Source organism: Trachemys scripta, chromosome 7, assembly GCF_013100865.1.
Source record: "Trachemys scripta elegans isolate TJP31775 chromosome 7, CAS_Tse_1.0, whole genome shotgun sequence".
NCBI classification, from domain to species: domain Eukaryota; kingdom Metazoa; phylum Chordata; order Testudines; family Emydidae; genus Trachemys; species Trachemys scripta.
This window is the reverse complement of record NC_048304.1, coordinates 31,018,912-31,037,609: the sequence shown is the minus strand read 5'-3', so window position 1 is coordinate 31,037,609 and position 18,698 is coordinate 31,018,912. Positions and strand designations below refer to the sequence as shown.

At 54.9% G+C, this 18,698-nt stretch overlaps 2 protein-coding genes across 7 annotated transcripts; both read right to left on the bottom strand.

The window, feature by feature from the left end:
* Positions 1 to 4,322: 4,322 nt before the first annotated feature.
* Positions 4,323 to 8,786, bottom strand: LOC117881009 (phospholipase A and acyltransferase 3-like). The gene is made up of 4 exons (XM_034777760.1): positions 8,647 to 8,786; positions 7,306 to 7,408; positions 6,097 to 6,365; positions 4,323 to 4,590 (listed from the first exon to the last, which is right to left on the bottom strand). Exons 1-4 carry the CDS (start codon positions 8,665 to 8,667, stop codon positions 4,489 to 4,491), a joined length of 495 nt encoding a protein of 164 aa, XP_034633651.1. The 5' UTR covers positions 8,668 to 8,786; the 3' UTR covers positions 4,323 to 4,488.
* Positions 8,787 to 11,847: 3,061 nt separating this feature from the next.
* LOC117880705 (phospholipase A and acyltransferase 3-like) lies at positions 11,848 to 17,452 on the bottom strand. Of its 6 annotated transcripts, none has more exons than XM_034777104.1 (6): positions 17,273 to 17,430; positions 16,300 to 16,425; positions 15,055 to 15,179; positions 13,384 to 13,486; positions 12,818 to 13,086; positions 11,848 to 12,153 (listed from the first exon to the last, which is right to left on the bottom strand). In XM_034777104.1, the coding sequence occupies exons 2-6, from the start codon at positions 16,400 to 16,402 to the stop codon at positions 12,052 to 12,054; spliced, it is 702 nt and encodes a 233-aa protein (XP_034632995.1). In that variant the 5' UTR covers positions 16,403 to 16,425; positions 17,273 to 17,430; the 3' UTR covers positions 11,848 to 12,051. The 6 variants fall into 6 exon arrangements, with proteins under 6 accessions (XP_034632995.1, XP_034633000.1, XP_034632998.1 ...); XM_034777109.1 differs by lacking the exon at positions 17,273 to 17,430 and adding an exon at positions 15,297 to 15,375 and having other exon boundaries at positions 16,300 to 16,427; XM_034777107.1 differs by lacking the exon at positions 17,273 to 17,430 and adding an exon at positions 15,297 to 15,457.
* Between the last annotated feature and the right edge of the window lie 1,246 nt (positions 17,453 to 18,698).

Sequence of the window (18,698 nt, the reverse complement as noted above, 5' to 3'; positions counted from 1 at the left end):
ACGTCTATGCTGCTGACTCTACCTGTGTCCAAATTGAAGTTGTGCCCAAACTCACCTATTGTCCACACTCAACCCCCTGAAGCGCATGCTCGGGGCCAGTAGGTGTTGAGCAAGCTAGTTCACCTGAGGGATATGGGTACATGCTCGGGTTAGCTGAGGCCTACCCTATACCTGCCCCACTCTTCAATGTGGATGTGTTGGAGGGGCAGGTACCAGGTATCAAATTTGAATAGTCCTCCACTAGCATTCCCACAATGCACTGTACCCATATCTTCTGCCCTCCAATCTATAAAGTTTGAGCTGAGTGAGTAGGCTTGAGAAGGATACCAGAATGTTAATCAATAGCTGGGTCAAGTCTGATTTCACATGGAGTAGCAGGAACACCCACCTCTATGCTTACACTTCATAAGAACATCGGCCCTACTGGGTCACACCAGTGGCCCATCTAGCCCAGTGTTCTTTCTCTGACAGTGGACAGTGCCAAAAGCTTCAGAGGGAAGGAACGGAGCTGGGCAATTATCAAGTTCCAGCTTCCGGTGGTTGGAGGTTTAAGGACCCTCAGAGCATAGGGTTGCGTCCCTGACCATCTTGGCTAATAGCCATTGGTGGACCTATCTTCCATGAACTTATCTAATACTCTTTTGAACTCAGTTATAGTTTTGGTCTTCTCAAAATCCCCAGGCAATGAGTTCCACTGGTTGACTGTCCATTGTGTAAAAAAGTACTTTCCTTTGTTTTAAACGTGCTGCCTATTAATGTCATTGGTGACCCCAGTTGTAGTGTTGTGTAAAGGGGTAAATAGCACTTCCTATTCACTTTCCCCATACCATACATGATATTATAGCCCACTATTGGCACTGAGCCAAAGCCAACCTGGCCATTACCAATGGTTGGCTCTTTGGGGTCCTGTGTGGAATGGCTGGAACTGAGCTGATGTGTCATTCTCCAGTTATCGCATTCCAGACAAACAGGAAAAAAGCCAAGTTGCATGTTAGCGAGCATGAGATGCTCTGATATCGTGGGCCTAGGTCAGCACCTAAGAAGGTTCTGCAACTAGCACAAGGCTAAGCTACACTGTTCCATTGTACCCTGAATATGTTTGAAGCATAATCGGGAGCTGCTACCCACACAGCCATACTTTACAGGTGTGGAGGAAGGGGGCAGAGCAGGGGGATTGGTATTTGATGCCAAAGTTCCCAGCTTAGATCCCCTGTTGCAGTTTTTAGCCCCAATGGTCGCTGGTACAATTCCTACTGGATACTCCTGGGGGAATTCTGTGCCACCGCGCAGTGCAGAATTGTGCAGAAATTAACGTTGGGCGTGCAGAATTTCCTCCCCCCCCCCCCTCCAGAAATGGGCTGCAGAGATTTTGGCCGCCACTAGGGGCCGCTGGCCCCAGCAGAGCCCATCTCGCAAATAGAATACAAGACCAGGGGGAGGGGGAGGCAACTGGAGGGTTTCCAGCAGCTGCAGTTCCCAGCATGCCCTGAAGGAAGGAGGTGGCAATGCACAGGAAACTTTGCAAGCCCAGGACCCAACATCAGCCTGTTTCTCCTTCTGAATGAGGGGGTCGAGGGTCAGGGAGGAAACTGCAGCTGGACTCTGGGGGAAAAGGAATGTGAGTGTCTGGGCTGGGGGGGCCATGGCTGGGCTCGGGGAAGGGGGGGTTGTTTGTGTCACTGTATTGTTTACAGGCATACTTGCTGACAGGTATTTTGAAATAAATTACCAAAATAATTGAAACTGGCATGATTATATAGTGTTATTTTGATAAATAAAATTTGCAGAATTTTTCAGACTTTTTAATTTTTTGGCACAGAATTCCGACAGGAGTAAAATTGGAGGCGGTGATTATTGTTTTAATTGATTGAAAATCACAGAACTGGCATGTGTCAATACAAACCCCAATCCGTTCACCCCATGGAACACAGCAGCACCCTGGCAAAAGCCCTGTAGCTCACTGCCTCCCTCTAGTGGTTAGACCATGTATGGAGCAGGAAGAGATGGCAGTGTTGCAGTTGCTAGGAGGTGCTTGTTGTTTGTGCTGACAGGCTGTGGGTGGGACTGACCAAAGCTGAGCTGCTAAGCCTAACCATGCCAGCTGCTATCTGCTTGCTGGGCTTGGGCTAAGGGGCTGTTTAACTGTGGTGTAGATATTCGGGCTGGAGCCCAGGCTCTAGGACTCTACAAGGCGGAAAGGTCCCAGAACTCGGGCTGCAGTCCAAGCTGGACACCTACACCACAATTAACCTGAACCCTAGTCAGGTGGCACAGGCCAGGTGCAGGTTTTAAATTGCAATGTAAATATACCCCTCCAGAGCTCTTCCTGGACCATGACCTCTGGCTTGATGTCTAGGGAGTCCGTCCTGGATGTACAAATGTGGTCACCCTGCTTCAAAGAAGATGAATCCAAACTGGCCCAGGTGCAGAGAATGGCTCCTAGGCTGCTGAGGGGATTGGCGAGCTGATCCTTTGAAAGGAGACTGAATGAGCTGGGCTTTGTTTGGCCTGGCCGGGCGAAGACTGAGAGGGCTCTGATTGCTCTCTCTCTAACTACACCATGGAGGTAACACCAGTTCTGGAACTGCCTCTGAATAGGAGGGGTGTTGGGGAAACAACCCAACTAGTTGGCAGCCGGAGTTGGATAAATTTCTGACTGGGGTTCTATGATGGGGTTGGCTGCTGTGCCAGCGGAGACTGGATTCAGTGACCCAGTGTAGCCTGATCTATGAATTGTAAATTAATTATATTGATTCCTTACAAATTCCCAGTTATCCCTCTGAAGTGTGAAAAGTTCTTGTCCCAAGATCAGGCCCAGTATTAGTAAAATGACTGTTTAGTTGGGAACCCTGATGTGCACAGTTGCAACTTTCACACTTTGTGAACCTTTCTGTATTTACAGTAGTTTATTAAGACATTTAGCAAAGTCAGAAACCCTCTAACCCAGCAGGATAGATTGAGATACTACAGAATGTCCATCTGAATGTCCATCTCCTCACACCATCCCTTGCAGAACAACCAGAAATGTTAGCCATTATCTTCCTCGTCACCTTCCTCCTCTTCACCAGTGGCCATCATTCTGGCATCTCCCAAGGGTTACAGCTCTCTCTCTCCTGCCCATATGTTGCGCTGATGCCACTATGTCTAATGCATATTCAGTAGGGTTTCTCCCCTAGTCCTTATTTGTATTTCCTCACCCTACCAATGTTGCAGTGCCCTTCTCCTATAGGTTAGTACATTAAGGATCTCAACTTATTATCATATCCATCAATTCATTGCCATGGCCCTCTTGTGGTCAGACATCTGCAGATGTTCCCGTCCTAAAACATCCCAAAAGCTGATGTTAGCTCACGTTTCTGTGGTTGGCTGGTGTCGTTATGGACAAACTTCCCCTTAAACACCATTCACAGTTTCCCCAAACTTAGGGGTGACCGTTAGGTCATTTATATGTGCCAAAGTTCATAGGCCTCAAGCCTTATGGGAACTGCGGAAGTCAATGTCTTACAGGAGACAGGCCTGTAGGTTCCTTGTGTTACTGCTGAATACAATAAATGCTGAAGCTAGCTCTAGGGGCTACACCAGGAGGCCCCTTCCAGTCATAAGTCCCTATGGCTGGGCCATTCTGTGGATCCAGGGGTACCCCACAGCCTGGACTGATTGGTAGGGTTGCCAGGTGTTCGGTTTTTGACCGGCAAGCCTGGTTTTAAGGGGATCTGTTCTATCTCCAGTCTGAAGTATAGACTGGACACCAAAAGTCCGGTTACTGTAATTTTCTAGGGCAGTGGGAGAGGGGCAGCTGCCATTGGTGCAGAGCTGCCAGGGGGTGCAAAAATGGGGTGGTGCAGCTCTCCCCTCCCCCCCCCTCCGCCCCCTCAGCGGGATCAGGCCTGGCCGCGTCCGCCAGATCCCAGGGCAGAGCAGCACCTGCCAGGCAGGAAAGGGGAGCTTGGGGAGGGGTTGGTCCGCCCCCAGCCAGAGGCAGGCGCCTTTGGTTCCACTTTGCCCTGGCCCCTGAGCGAGCGGGCCGCGGGCCCAGAGGAGCTGCCGCCGGGGTGAGAGAGCGGGGCCTGGCCCGTTGCTGGGTGGGAGAGGATCCCTGGAGAGAACTGCTGTAATGTCCGGTTTGGAGAAATGGAAACGTTGGCAATCCTACTGATTGGCCCTAGGGCCAAAATGACTCAGAGTCACCACACCAGGAGAACAGCACATGGACTCAGCACCACAATCCACCCCATAGGGTGGGTATTTATGGGGACTGAGTACCGCTCCTCACACACCCCATGTCTGGGTGAAATTGGCAGGATCAGACAGAGAGGAAGGTCTGAGGCTAGATTAGTTTATTTTAAATGAGACGTCTAGTCCAGAAAACCTGATGACATACAAAGGACAGGAAGATGCTGACAAGTCCAGCTTGCTCCCCACGAGGAGCCCGCTCCGAGGGCCCCTGCTGCAGAGGCTTCAGGCCTTGGGCCCAGAGGGGAGTCTGTGCTATTGGTTCTGACGCCTGGACCTTGTGACCATGGCTCCAATGATCCCCAGAGTAGCCAGGCCCAGCCCTGCGAACCCCACAGTCAGCATGGTGTCCCTGACCTGCAGGACAGAAAGGGGAGCCAGTCAGCTAGCTGCCAGGGAGCCCCGGTCTGGGGACTATGTCCATGCCCACTGAGTTTACAAGGATAGCTAGTGTTCAGCAACCGTCTGTGCAGATCAGACCGTCCGTTCGGCGGCAGAAAACAGACTGTGTTAGAGAAGCTGGAACAGCACCATCACACTCGAATAGCCTGCCCTGGGCAAGGCAGAGCACTCCCTGCTGGACACTCACCAGGCTGCTGTGTGTGGCTTTTACACTCACCTTTGTCTGGGCAGACTTCAGTCACTGTCCCTTTCCTTGGTCTCTCTGGCGCAGTTCCTGGGCACAGACTGTCTGAAGCGGGACCCCGGACCCCAGGTACCTTAGGCCCACAGTGTTCCCCTCCCCCCCCAAAGACACCCCAGTAGCTTATGCCGGCCCTTTCCCAGAACTCCACCTGTGGGCAGGGCACTCTGGTTTATAGTTTAAGCCTTTGGGACACATGATAGTGGAAGGCAGCAGACACAGACTTGCAGAAGGATTTTTGCAACCATTGCTGTTCAGACAGCACAAGAGATCTACGGATCCAGGTAGACCCAATGCCTACACACCATTCCCTGCCTCAGTTTTCTCACCATTATTTGTCATGGACGTTTAACAGCCCCTGTTCCCAGCAGCACACAGTGGGGCCAGAGCATGGAAAAGCCCAGCGTAAGAAGAGCGGCGCCAAAGAGATGCCAGCAGTGGCCTTTCAAAGCAATGGGCTGTAGCCAAGAGGCCAGTCTGTTGCAGAACCAGGAGGTGGAGCAGGAGGGCCCTGGATTCCCTGAACGACACTGACCAGAACCCAAGAGACTCTCGAGAGTGGGCAGGGCTCTGAGGAAGGGGATTGAGTTCAGGTGCTGGGGGTGTTTTCCACAGATCTGTAGCACTCTTGTGCTTCCCAAAAGGAGAGAGAGAGAGAGTGTGTGTGGTTAAGTTCCTTTGCAAAGCCTGGGTTCCTTGCTTTATCTGCAACACAGTCCCCAAAGGGTTAAATTATAAACTTGGGTGGTGCTACTGGGGTGTGTAGAGAAGCTACTGGGGAGATTTGGGGGGTTAGCACTAGTCTTAGGGCCCCTGGCAGCTGGGCACAGGAGTCCTACGATCTCAAGGAGGGGTGCCTTGCGCATGTGCCGGCAAGGCCAGGACTAGTCAGTGACTAGCCGCTGCTTGAAAACACGTGGGATCCAAAGGCTGGGCCCATGCACCAGCCTGGTGACCAATCGTCCACGAGGGGAGACTAAGCCAGGCCTCTAACAGTTGCTGCACAGCACATGGAGCACATCCTCATTATATGGATTACAGCAGCAACTATACGCTAAGATCAAGGCCCTGTTGTGCTGGGCACTGCCCAGACCCTGAGTGAGATCAGGACCCATTGTGCCAAGCGCTGCACAAACCCTGACCAAGCAGGTGTGGCTGGCTTACGCCTTGCCCACCCTTCAGGAAGGCAGTGACAAGCGCGAGGGGGCACCTGCACGTACCTGGTCGCACATGGGCTGGCCGTAGCGCAGCTTGGTGACGAAGTGCTCGCAGTTCTCACTGGTGACGCTGTACAGCATCTCTTGGCCCACCAGAGACTCGGCCTCCATGAGGATCTTGCTGACAGGCAGAGGCGAGCACCTCCAGTCATACTTGTTGTTGACTCGGTACCGGTCACCACCAGCAACGTCCCAGAGACGGTCCTTCTTCACCACGGCTCGGTCGGTCAGCACGGACATGATGCTGGAGGAGCCAGCTCCTGCATACTCACCTGGGGGTGCCAATTGTCCATCTGATCTAACCATCCATATATCACTATCTATCGATCCCATCCGTACACCCTCTCTATCCATCCAGTCTTCATACATTCCTCTCTATCCACCCATCCATCCCCACACACACACACCCCTGTCTATCCATTGTTATATGTTCCTATCTAGCCACATGTCTGTTGATGTATATAGCTGCATACACCCCCTCTAGCTATCCATCCATCCCCAGACACACCCGTCTAGCTATCCATCCACCCTTCCGCATACCTACCCTCTCTCTATCTCTCAGATTTCCCATAACTCCTACCCAGGGCGGATCGGTCCCCATCACTGGGTTGGCACACAGCTCCATCAGAGTACTGTTTAGTTCTAGCAGCTGGCATTGGGTTCCACCCATCTTGCCAATGCAGGAGCCAGACTGGCATTGGGTTCCCTTCTCCCATGTCACAGGATTGAAGAGCCTTGTCCCTGAAGGCAGTGGCTGGGAGTGTGACCCACGCATGCGGGGCAGACCTGGGGCTGGGGGGCATGACGGGGCCATCTGAGCGGCACTCAGGCTTTGGCAGGCAGAGGCACAGGCTGATGTTTTCACAAGCAACTAGTGATTTTTAGGGGCATCTCAATGTGTGGGGATGCCTAGCTTGAGAGACCCCATCCATCCCAGTCTCCCCCATCCCCATCTCAGTCTCCCCATGTTCCTCAACCTGCTGCCTGACTTGCTGGGGCTCAGAAACTCAGGCAGCCCCAGTAAATAGAGGCACCCACCATGATACTCCAGGACAGATTTCCTGCTGGATCACAGTGCACATACCCAGTCTGTTATGGTGCCCCCTGCCCCCATACCCCGGCCTGAGATGCCCAGCACCTCTGCCCTGCCCAGACAAATCCCCGCCCCACAGGATCAGCACCCCTCCTCCCTCATTGAGGGCCATTCCTTACTGGGGGGGGCCAGGTGGATGACGTAACCATTTCCTACATAGAGGGCCCAGTGCTGGTATCCAATGCGAAAAATCTCTATCAGGTCCCCAGGGTTTGGTTCCTCCTGCGGGAGTGAGAGCCAAGTGAAACTGAATGCTCCAAGGAAGCCACGATAGTACCCCCAGACTGGCTGCCCCTGAACCTTCTAACCTCCCAGATGCCCCACAAAACCCTGTGGCTGACTCCCCTGCCCCCAGTAAATCCCCCACTGGCTCCCCTTGTCCCCTGCTGTCTGCTAACCCCCCCATGCTCCCCAACCCCCGCTAATCCCCCCTGCCAGTTTCCCCTACCCCTGTTAACCCCCACTGGCTCCCCTTGCTACCGATAACTCCTAGCTCCCACTGCTAATCCTCCAGATCCCCTGCTAACACCCCCATCTTTCCTTTCCCTCCACCCCGCTGGTGCCTCTCACCTCTCTGTTAAACCCACCCCTCTCTTCCCTGCTAATCTCTCCCACCAGCTCCCCTGTGCCCCACCAACCACCCTCCACTGGCCCCCACCCCACCACAGGAACCCAGGTCAGGCAGAGGAGGACATGGGAGCTGGGGAGAGCTGTCCATCTGACACCGTCCAGCTTCCCCCTAGCCAGGGACATGGGCTCCTCTCTCCGCCCTCAGGAGAGGCCTGGCATCAGCGCTAGCTCCCCAGGGACTCTGAGCCACTGTCCAGCAGGAGGCACCCAGCGACCAGCCCAGGCGTTGAGAGGATGTCTGCGCCACAGCTGGCAGCGTTCCTCCTGGCCTGGGGGTAACTGACACACCCAACTCTGCTCCAGCGAACTTGCTAGAAATAGCAACGTGGCCATTGCAGCATGAGCAGTGTCTCAGGCTAGCCACCTGCCTCCAAGCCCACCTGACATCCTGGGCTTTGCTTGGGTGGCCAGCCTGAGCCACCACTCGGGCCACAAGGTCCACCCGGCTAACTTTAGCACAGGTTCTCAAGCAGAGCTAGTGCGTGTCAGGCTCCCCACTGACATCCCGAGGGGGTACGTGTACCCCAGAGCTCTTCTGGGGGGGATGACAACGCAGCTGGATAGTTGCCTAGTTTTACAGGCGAAGTCAGTGCAATCTAAAGTGTCATACAATGACTTGTTTATACTGCCCACTCCGCAGGGAGCCCCACGTAGCTAAGTTACAGGTTAACCCGGGGGTGGCGGAGCTGAAGCCCAAGCCCCGCCACCGGGAGCTGAAATCAGACTCTGGAAAGGAGAACAGTTGTCTGGAAAGGTTGAGAACCGCTGCCCAGGGGAACCCAGAGCCTTGGCAGCGATTTGGCCATGGCTTTCTGCACAGGGCTACTCACAAACAGTGGGGGCATCTCCATAGCGTCCGGACGGCCAAGTAAGTTTCTTCTAGCCTCTCGTCTCCTCTCTGCCCTGTGATTTCACTTTTGGTTTCCTTGGGAGGTGGAGAACTGATGTCAATGGGGCGGTGCCTAATCAGCAGCATAGAGCCAAATAAAGGAACCAGATTGTGACTTTGCTAGTTACAAAAAAAGTGTGTCCCTAATTCATGTTAGCTGTCACACGGTAGCGATGACAAGGCAGTTTGTAGCTTACACATGAGTTAGCCCAGAGGTGGGAAAACTGCAGCCCATGGGCCACATCCGGCCCATGGGACTATCCTGCCCGGCTCTTGAGCTCCTGAAGGGCCGGCCCACAACATTTTGGCACCTGAGGCGGGGAGCTCAAATGATGCCCCCATTCCTCTTGCGTGGGCCAAAATTTTGAAAGGTCTCAATTCTGCCTTCTTCCTGTTCTACTCCTCTCATGGTACTGCTCTGCTACCTACCCCAATAAAGGAGAACGAACAACTTAAAATGCCTTGTTTGTGACTGGGGTGTTTGTTGGGGGTCACCTGCTAACATCAACCAAGGCTGGTAAGACAAGCACGTGTCTGTGATAACTGCTGGCAGGCTGTTGAGTCAAAGTGGTTGAATGTGAGCTGCACGGCTTACAGAACAGAGAGTGCTGGCTGCAGGCTGTGTGTGTGGGTGTCCTACGCATGCAGCCACAAGGAGCAGAAGCTTTCTGGGGCCCCCAGGGTTATATTACACAGCCTCTCACTGGTCTGAATTGCACCCCACAATGAGACGCACCCCCCATGATCAAGTAATCACTTGATCCGCCTTTAGAGACGGTGAACAGATTGCGCTGCCGAGGGCTCTCACTGCTAGGTATTTTCTCCAAATCATTTCTCTGGCTCTTTTCTGCACTCGCTCCAATTTTTCAATGTCCTTTTTAAAATACGCACCCAGAACTGAACGCAGCTTTCCGGGGTGGGTCTCTCCGAGGCCGTATTCAGAGATAAAACCACCACCACACTCCTACTCACTGCCCCACGGTTATGTACCCAAGGTACCGACATCCAACACAAATTGCATACCTACCATCCAGGTGTTATTAGGGAAAATTAGTTACATCAGAAATACAGAATCCAGACGCCGAGGCTAGTGAGAAAGTCACTTACACTGGAGAGAAGCATGTCTGTGGTTTATATTATGGTAATGACCAGAGGTCCTGACCATGGTAAAGGCCCTCACCGTGTTGAATGCTGCACAGGCCCTGACTGGCATCAGGGCCATATTGTGCCAGGCGAACTGTTTTGTCTATTTAGATTGCAAACTCTTCAGGGCAGGGGCCGGCTGTGATGATTTGGGGAATCTGTATATATGGCTTAAGACTGTTTGATGGGGGCATTCTCTGCCTGTGTCTGTGTCAGAGTTTTTTACTGTCTCTGTTGTCCTGTGACCTCCCATTGGGCTGAAACCCCCACGGCTGGTGGCAAAGGGCTGATAAGGGAGCACCACTGACTAAGTGCGCAACCTTTGAAACAGAACCGCTCTAAACATCAGGCTAGCTCTGACTCAGCTGAACTGGTTTATCAGGGCAAGGTTGCCTGGCAACAAGGTCACCTGGCTGTGGGCTGGAATGACCTGGACAGGCTGACAAGGGTGTCACCTGCTGGAGGGACTGGGAGGTTATAACGAAGAAGAGCTAGCAGTGGGCGTTGGCCCTTTTTGCCAACTCAAGCATAGAGAAGCTGGGACAGGAGGCTGCTGAGGTGGAGGAAGTGGGAATCCCGCGTACCTGACCTCAGAGGGTGCCCCAAGGGAAGAGTGAACTAGTGAGAGGGCATTACAGTTAGGGTGTTTGTTGTTTCCTGTATATTTCTCATATAGCTAAGCGAGGCACGTAGTGCTGTAGAGTCCTAGGCACAGTGTCTCTGTGTGTTATGTTACACTCACCACATACCCTGCACGAGTGGAACTGTAACCCACAATGCTCTTGCCTTCTGGGGGTGCTGGGACATGGTGTGTTTACGCTATGGGGGAGTCTGAGGAGTCAGCTGATTCCAGGAGCTGCAGCCCTCAGCAGGAGATATTAGAGGGTCTGCCCCAGACGAGTGTGTACAGGGACCCCAAGACTGGGGCAATGTTGACTCTGTTCAGACTCCAGAGGATTAAAACACTTGGGGATCCACAGCAATCTGGTGAGTGGCTAAGAGGGGGCGCTCAACTAGAGCTGTGACCAGGGCCAGCTCCAGGGTTTTGGCCGCCCCAAGCAGCCAAAAAAAGCTGCGATCGCGATATGCGGCGGCAATTCGGCGGGAGGTCCTTCGCTCCGAGCGGGAGTGAGGGACCGTCCGCCGAATTGCCGCTGAATACCTGGACGTGCCGCCCCTCTCCGGAGCGGCCGCCCCTCTCCGGAGCGGCCGCCCCTCTCCGGAGCGGCCGCCCCAAGCACCTGCTTGCCAGGCTGGTGCCTGGAGCTGGCCCTCGCTGTGACACTGGAATAATGGGGCCCCGATCTCATTTGGGGGTTGGGCAGCACCCAGCGCAATAGGGCCAGAATCCTTATAGGGGCTTCTAGACAGCAGGTGCAGTCTGAACCATTGAGGCTGCAGCCAGTGTTAATTCCAGGACTCCAGCTGCCCTGGGGCATCTCATGGCTGTGGGGACACCAGGAGGGCTAACCTGGGATGACAAGGGGTGACCTTTTCAAAAGCATCTAAGTCCCATTGACTTTGAACAGGACTTAGGCTCGTAATTCACTTAGGGTCAAATTCTCAAAAGCACCTATGTTATTTAGGGTCAGATAGTCCAAAGGTCAAATCCCCCGCCCCCTTACCCCTCATGACTCGCCTCCTATACTCGGACCTGGAGTCCCCTGCACCTGGACATGGGATTCCCTCACATCCTTCCTCCCACCAGCTCGGCCCCTACCCCTGGACCCAGGATTCCCTCCCTCCACCCCGGGGCTCGGAACATCATGTAGGCTCACTAAGAAGCAACCAAGATCTCCAAGACATTCTGTCCCAGCAGCTCCCCCTGTGACCCAAATGGACAGCTCCCCCCAACCTTAGAGCCCCCTGAACTCCTCAGCAAACCCATCCAGCTCCACACATAGCGCCCCGCCCCAGGCAGAAAAACCCCAGCATAGGCCAGCTCCCCCCTTGGTTGAATCCACCACATCCCCCATCACCACACAGGCCACGACCAAGGTGACTTTGTACCAATCTCCTGGTTTTATTCTTGTGCTGGTGCCGGCAGGGGGGCGGGGGGGGAAGGTGTTCACCCAAAAGAGGGGACAGAGCAACACATACGAAGTTCCCACCACACCCCCAAAACAGCTGCAAAGTCTCTTCTGCTTGGATCAAAAAAACACCAAAAAAAAACCCTCAAACCCCTCCGATCCACTCAAGTCCATTACTGGTTCTGGCGTCTTCTCCTTTGGACTGCAACCCCAAGGAGGCCCAGAGCAGCCAGCCCCAGCCCAGCGACGCTCACCCCCACCAGGACGTCCCGCACCTGTAAGACAAGAGAGGAAGTGAATCAGGAAGTGGGGCAGACAGGCCAAGGAAGGATGGCAATGGGAGGCAGTGGGGTCTAGTGGCTAGAGCACAGGACTGGGAGTCAGGACCCCAGGGTTCTATTCCCAGCTCTGTTGGGTGAGTCACTTCCCCCTGTTCTATGCCTCATTTTCCCCATCTGTAAAATGGGGATGATGATACCGACCTGCTTTGTAAAGCACACTGAGCTCTGCAAATGGAAAGTGCCTGGAAGAGTGAGGGATGATGACTGCAGAGCAGTAGGGGTCTGCAGAGCTGTCTGGACCAATTACACCAAGTTATACTGGATGCTAAATTGCCCCAGTGCACAGCAAGGAGGGACCAGTGTCTGCTCTACACAGTGTGGGATCCTGATCTCAGCCCTGGGCCCCTCGATCCCAAATGCCCCGCATCCCAGCGTCCTTTGCCTCTTACCCCCCCAAGTCAGGGTCATTACAAATGTGGAAACAGGCAGAGAGAGGGGGAAGTGAGTGGCCCAGGGATGCTCAGGATGATGAGCAGAGAATCCAAAAGGCCTGACTCACGGGTCTTCCTGCTCTAGCCACTAGACCCCTCTCCCCTCCCAGAGGTGGGGGGGAGAACCCAGGAGTCCTGTCAGGATGACAGGGAGCCAGCCCCAGCACCTGGTCACTCCTGGCCACGCCATATCTCAGCTCAGTGACGAAGTGCTCGCAGTTCTCACTGGTGACTTTGTAAAGCATCTCCTGGCCCACCAGCTGCTCGGCGGCCCGCACGATCTTCCCCGGCGGCAGCGGGGGGAACTTCCTGTCATGCTTGTTGTTGACCCGATAGCGGTGCCTCCCCACCACATCCAGGAGACGCTCCTTCTTCACCAGGGCCTTGTTGGTCAGTGTGGACATCAGGCTGGCAAAGCCCGCCCCGGGTATCTCACCTTGGGATGAGAGAGAGACATTGTGAAGAGTACCTGGGAATGGAACCCAGAAATGCCAATTCCCACCCACCCTGCTCTAACCACTAGGCCCCACTCTCCTCCCAGAACTGGGGATAAAGCACAGGTATCCTGACTCCCAGCCCCCCTGCTCTAACCATTAAGCCCCCTTCCCCCCAATTCTATTCCTTTCTCAAGTCATCCTGCTCCATCGAGCACAGTGGTAGCACTTTGCACTGGTGTGAACAGTGGCGTAAGGGGGCTGGGCAATGGTGAAATCAGGCCCGTCTGCTGCCTTACTGGGGGGGGCCAGGTGAACAACGTAGCCGTCTCCCACATAGATGACCCAGTGCTGGTATCCGAAGCGGAAGATCTCAATCAAGTCCCCCAGTTCCAGCTCCGCCTGCAGGGGAGGAAAAAGAGGAGGGATGTTAGGGTCAGGCCCGGCACAGGTGCACAATATGGAGTGACGTCCTGCATAATTCACACAGGGGTTCACAGTCGCACAATGCAAAGGATGGTGGGTGTGAAGCCAGACTGTTGAAATGGTGACAAAATTCAGGCAGAGTCTGAAAACGTGCCAGTCAGTGCAAAAAGCAACGCCACCATGTGGGCACACTGGGGCAGGGAGAAGTTAGACCACAGGGAACCCCATAAGAAGGCTTCTTTACGCTGTAAAGGGATACCACCCAATTCCCATCCACCACTCTAGGTTCTTTTCAGAGCAGCGGATTGGAATCAGGCGACCTAAATTCTATTCCCAATTTGGCTGCTGGCCTGCGGGGTGACCTTGGGCAAGTCACTTCCCTGCTCCATGCCTCAGTTTCCTCATCTGTATAATGGGGCTGATGATACTGACCTCCTTTATAAAGCACTTTGAGAGCTATGGATGAAATGCACTGTGAGAGCGCTAGGTGGTCTTATATTATTATTATTATCACATCAGCCTCGTTGGGGGGGAATATTGTGCCTTATCTCCTTTTCCACCATGTTGGATCAAAGCTTCCAGGCTGGAGCGGCCGCCGTTTCCAGCCGCTGGAGCCCGGCTCCCCAACCAGGGCCTCCTAGCAGTGGGAGAGAGACACAATGGGCTAAAGTGCTGAGGTTGGAGAAATGCCAGAAAGCCGAGGAAAAAGGGAGAAAAATGCACAAGTGCAGCAAAATGAGAGCCAGTGGGCCCCAGGCTGCATGACACAAGGCAAGGCCATTCCAGACCCAGCTTGAACTGCAGGGTGGGGGTTTGCCAAGTCAGCAACTGATCTAACCTTTCTCGAGACCTTTCCACTGCGCATTTTTCCTGTTCTGGGTTTGGCTGCCATCCAGACTCAGGGAGTCGCTGGTCGCTTTCCAGGGGAGGCTGGGTGGTCTAGTGGGGAGTGAACTGGCTAAGACTCAAGACACTTGGTTCCTAGCCCCAGCTTTGCCATGAATAGGTCTCTGACTTTGTTTCCTCTCCTTTGTCTGTTTTGATTGTGAACTCCTGGGGGCAGAGGCTGTCTCTCAGTTGGGAGCCTGTGCAGGGCCTAATCCTAATCTCAGTCCTGAGTGAGATCAGGAGCCGGGCACTGCACAGACCCGCCACTGAGATCAAGGCCCCCCATTGTGTGCCAGGCAGTGTGCAGACCTCAGCAGAGATCAGGGTTCTGTACAGCACAACAGACCCTGACCTGAGGTGTGAGGAGGCGAGGAGAAGGCACAGGGGGAAGTACAGAAAGGCCCATTGATTTTACAGGTCAGGCACCCAGATGCTACAGTGCTGGGCAGCAGGATAAAACCCAAAGCTCAATAGATAGCTAGGGCCCAAGTAATTATGAATGATTAGTAGTACTGCTTATTCCTACTGTGGTAGCATCCCGGAGCCCCAGGCACAGAGCTGGACCCGGGGTGCCGGGCACTGCACAGACACACAGTGAGAGCATGGCGGGTGCAGCACATTCTTGCCTAGGCCCCGTTTGCGCCTACAATGCTCACAATGGCAGGGAATGTTTTCAAGGAGCCGTGGGCCTCTGTTTTCGGGCTTCTTTTCATCTCGTCGTCTGCAGGCCTTAGGGTCTCGAAGGCAGACTGCGCAGAGCCACAGCTCACTGCAGATGCATCTACAGAGACAGAGACAGGGTGCTGAGGCCGGGCTGCGACCCATGGGTATAGGGAGCTGGGTGGGGGCTCAGCCTGCTTCCTAGCCATGACAGGCAAGCGCATCACAATGGGGTTACCTTGGTGGCAGGTCACGGGACTGAATGGTCCACGCAGGCTGCGGCTTATGCCAGATCTCACTGCTGTAGGGGAAGACACCTGCAGGGCAGATTCAGGGAAGCCCCTAGCAGCACGGCCAGATCTCCAGTCATCCAAGCGGATCACCCCCTGGTAATGGGAGCTGGGATGAATTAACATGGGGGGAACTGTACCCTCCCTCCTTTATCTGGTTGAGGCAGCTGATCCCTGACACGCTGGGATAGAGCCTCATCTTGGATGAGGGAAGTCTCTCCCATGGTCTCCACTGTACATACATGGTCTGGTTCTCAGCTGTGGGGCAAGAATGGGGAGGACACAGATGAGGCTTTAAGTCCCCTCTGCACTTCCCATATTCTTACCCCCCCCCCCCCCCGCCATTTCCTAGTGTAAGGTAGAGCAGCCTTGAGCCTGCTGTAATTTCCACCTGGCTTCCTAGAGCCTGGAGAATAGCCACACCCTCAATCCACCCCCTACAACAGGGGGGCAGGGGCTGGTCAAGAGTCCAGAGAGCAGTCACATGCTAGCCAGGGGGGTGTTTCTTGGGGGATCATTTCCGCTTCCCCCATTCAGGGCTGCCGAGAACAGGTTCGGGCCCGGGTGAAAAAGAATTTTCAGGTCCCCCAGCAAGGGCGGATCAGCTAAACAGGGCCGACGGGTGGGCGGGGGGGGAGCCGGGCCCAGGGCCCCCTTCCGGGCTGCCGGGCCCCGGTAATTTGTACCGGATTCCCCCCCATCTCGTCGGTCCTGCCCCCATTTACACTGCCAGAGTACGCAATGGGAGCCACCTGAGCCCTCACTGTGCAGCTCTTTGGGCCTGTGGGGAGACTCTTGGCTGGTTCCCCCCCTCTCCTGCCTTGTGCTCACATCACCAGTCACACAAATGTGACACACACGTCCAGCAGCACTGAACCTTCGGATTGCACAGGTGAGGGAGTGGGGAATAAGGCTACACCCACCCCCTTTGCACCTCCCACTGCTACTTACCCAAGGGTGCCTCTGTCACACACACTCCAGGCAGTGCTTCACGCTCGCTTTGCCCCAGTGTGCGCGGGGGGCTGGGGAGAATCCGTCTTTCTATCGGCTCCATGAGCCCCAGACGCTTTCCCTTGCCTGGTGTGAAAGAGGAGAGAACAGTGGCCCTAATAACCAACCGCCAGCCCAGCCACCAGCTCAGCTCTGGCACTACCACCTGACGAGGCACCTATTTCCAGGCTGCAGCCAGCAGCCCCAGCCCGTTCCCAGCAAGGATGGAGAACTCCCAACTTGAGCACCTGTTGCAGGGGATGGAAATGATCTTTCCCCAAGCAGCGAGTTCACTAATGTGTCAGGGGCCTGGGAGGAGCAGGTGCTGGGGCAGGGGAGGGAGGATGCTGGGAGTCCAGGGGGCAGGTGCTGGGGGGTGGGGCTCTGGGAGCCCAGTGGGGATTGGATCCCAGGGCAGGGGGTGCAGGGCACTGGGAGCCCAGGGGGAGTGAATCCCTGCTATTGAGGGGAGTGCGGAGAGCCAAGGAGAGTGCTGGTCGGGGGGTGGGGGCAAGTCCCAGAGGCAAGGGGGGGGTGTCTCTGAGAGCCTGGGGGGAGCACATCCAAGGGACAGGACAAGCACTAGGAGCCCAGGCGTGTGTGGTGGTGGAGGGGGAATGCTGGAAGGGGAAGCACATCCAAGGGATGGAAGAGCACTGGGAGCCCAGGAGTGTGTCTGTGTTGGGGGGGGGGGAAGCACATCCAAGGGATGGAAGAGCACTGGGAGCCCAGGAGTGTGTGTGTGTGTGTGTGTGTGTGTTGGGGGGGAGATGCTGGGGGCGGGGGGGGGGCAGGTCCAAGGGGGGGGGGGGGGGCGGGGGGCGGGGGGAAGGTAGGCCCCAGGACAGCAGCGACTCATACGGGGGCGGGGGGGGGCCGGGGGGGGGTGAAGGGACGGGTCACAGGCACATTTTCAGCGAAGCCCCCAACAAACCTCTCCTCCGGGGCGCGCGGCAGCGGGTCCCGGGCCCAGCGCTCCGCTCCACGGGTGCGTCATGAGGCCGAGGGGGGCGAACGCGGCGGAGCTCAAGCTTGTCAACAGCGCAGGGCGTGGGTCAAACTGGTTCCTCCCAGCACAGCGCTGAGACCAGCTGATCCGGCGCCGGCGCCCTGCTCCAGGCTGTGGGAGGGAGCAGGGCAGCCGGCTGCCCCCCACCCCCCACCCCGGAGCCAATCACGAGACGCGTTAGTCAGACACAAGTCATGGGGCTCAGCACAGGGCAACCTGGGTGAGGCTCAGGCCTGGGTCAGACTAGAAGATGCTCCCATGGTCCCATCTGGATTTAAACCCCAGGCTCCCATTGCAGAGGTGTAAATGACAGGGACACCAGGGGCAAGGGAACCCCCCACGCCCCCATTCCTGTGATGGGGCATAGCAGGAATCTGGGGTAAAATTGTTATTGTAATCACCCCCATCTTCAATGGCATTGAGGGGAAAAGGAGCAGCAGAGATTCCAGGAAAAGCCAGTCTGGGCTTCACTACTCATTTTTACATGGAAGGTGCCCAGCTACTATGGTGATGGGCAGCCATAGCCCCCCTGCATACACTGAATTCATGGACTAACTGACACCCACACTGTTTGATTCCTGGATTTTTCAGGCCAGAAGATCTAGCCTGACTTCCTGCACAGCACAGGTCAAAGAACCTCGCCCCGGGATTTCTAAATCAAAGCCTATCCATAGCTTTTAAAGAGCTCGTGTCTCGATTCAAACACTCCATGAGATGGAAAAGCCACCATGTCCTAAAAGACACCAATGGTTAATCACAGCTAATCTTTTTTTTAAAAAGCCTTGGTTCTAGCCTGAATTTGTCTAGCTTCGGCTTCTGGATCTGCTTATAATACCAATCCCTAGATCATCTCAAGCACTTTTCATCCATAGATCTCAAAGCACTTTATTCAGGTCATTCTCATTATCCCCATTTTACAGATGGAAAAATGGGGAGACAGTGACTTAACCTAGCTCACCCAGCAGGCTAGTGGCAAAACCTGGCCTAGAAAGCAGATATCCTGCCTCCCAGTCCAGCACTCTATCCACTAGGCCACATTGCTCCCCTGTGCCTCAGCGGCCCCATCTGTAAAATGGGAACAGGACATTCTGCCTCACAGGGTGCCAAGAATTTAAAATCTACTGCTCTTGTATGGATAGAAGCAAGCATTAGCTTGACACAGCGGTCTCACCATGCTGCACCCCTGCTGAAGGAAGTAACACAGAGCTGGTCATGTGGTGGCCTGACAGGCTGAATGGAAACTGAAAGATGACATTGCAGAGCCGAGAATTGAAGGGGCCTGGCTTTATTGGGGCACTCTCAGAGAACAGTAGCTTTTCTTTTAACATCTGGAGAAGGCACTGCCCCCCCC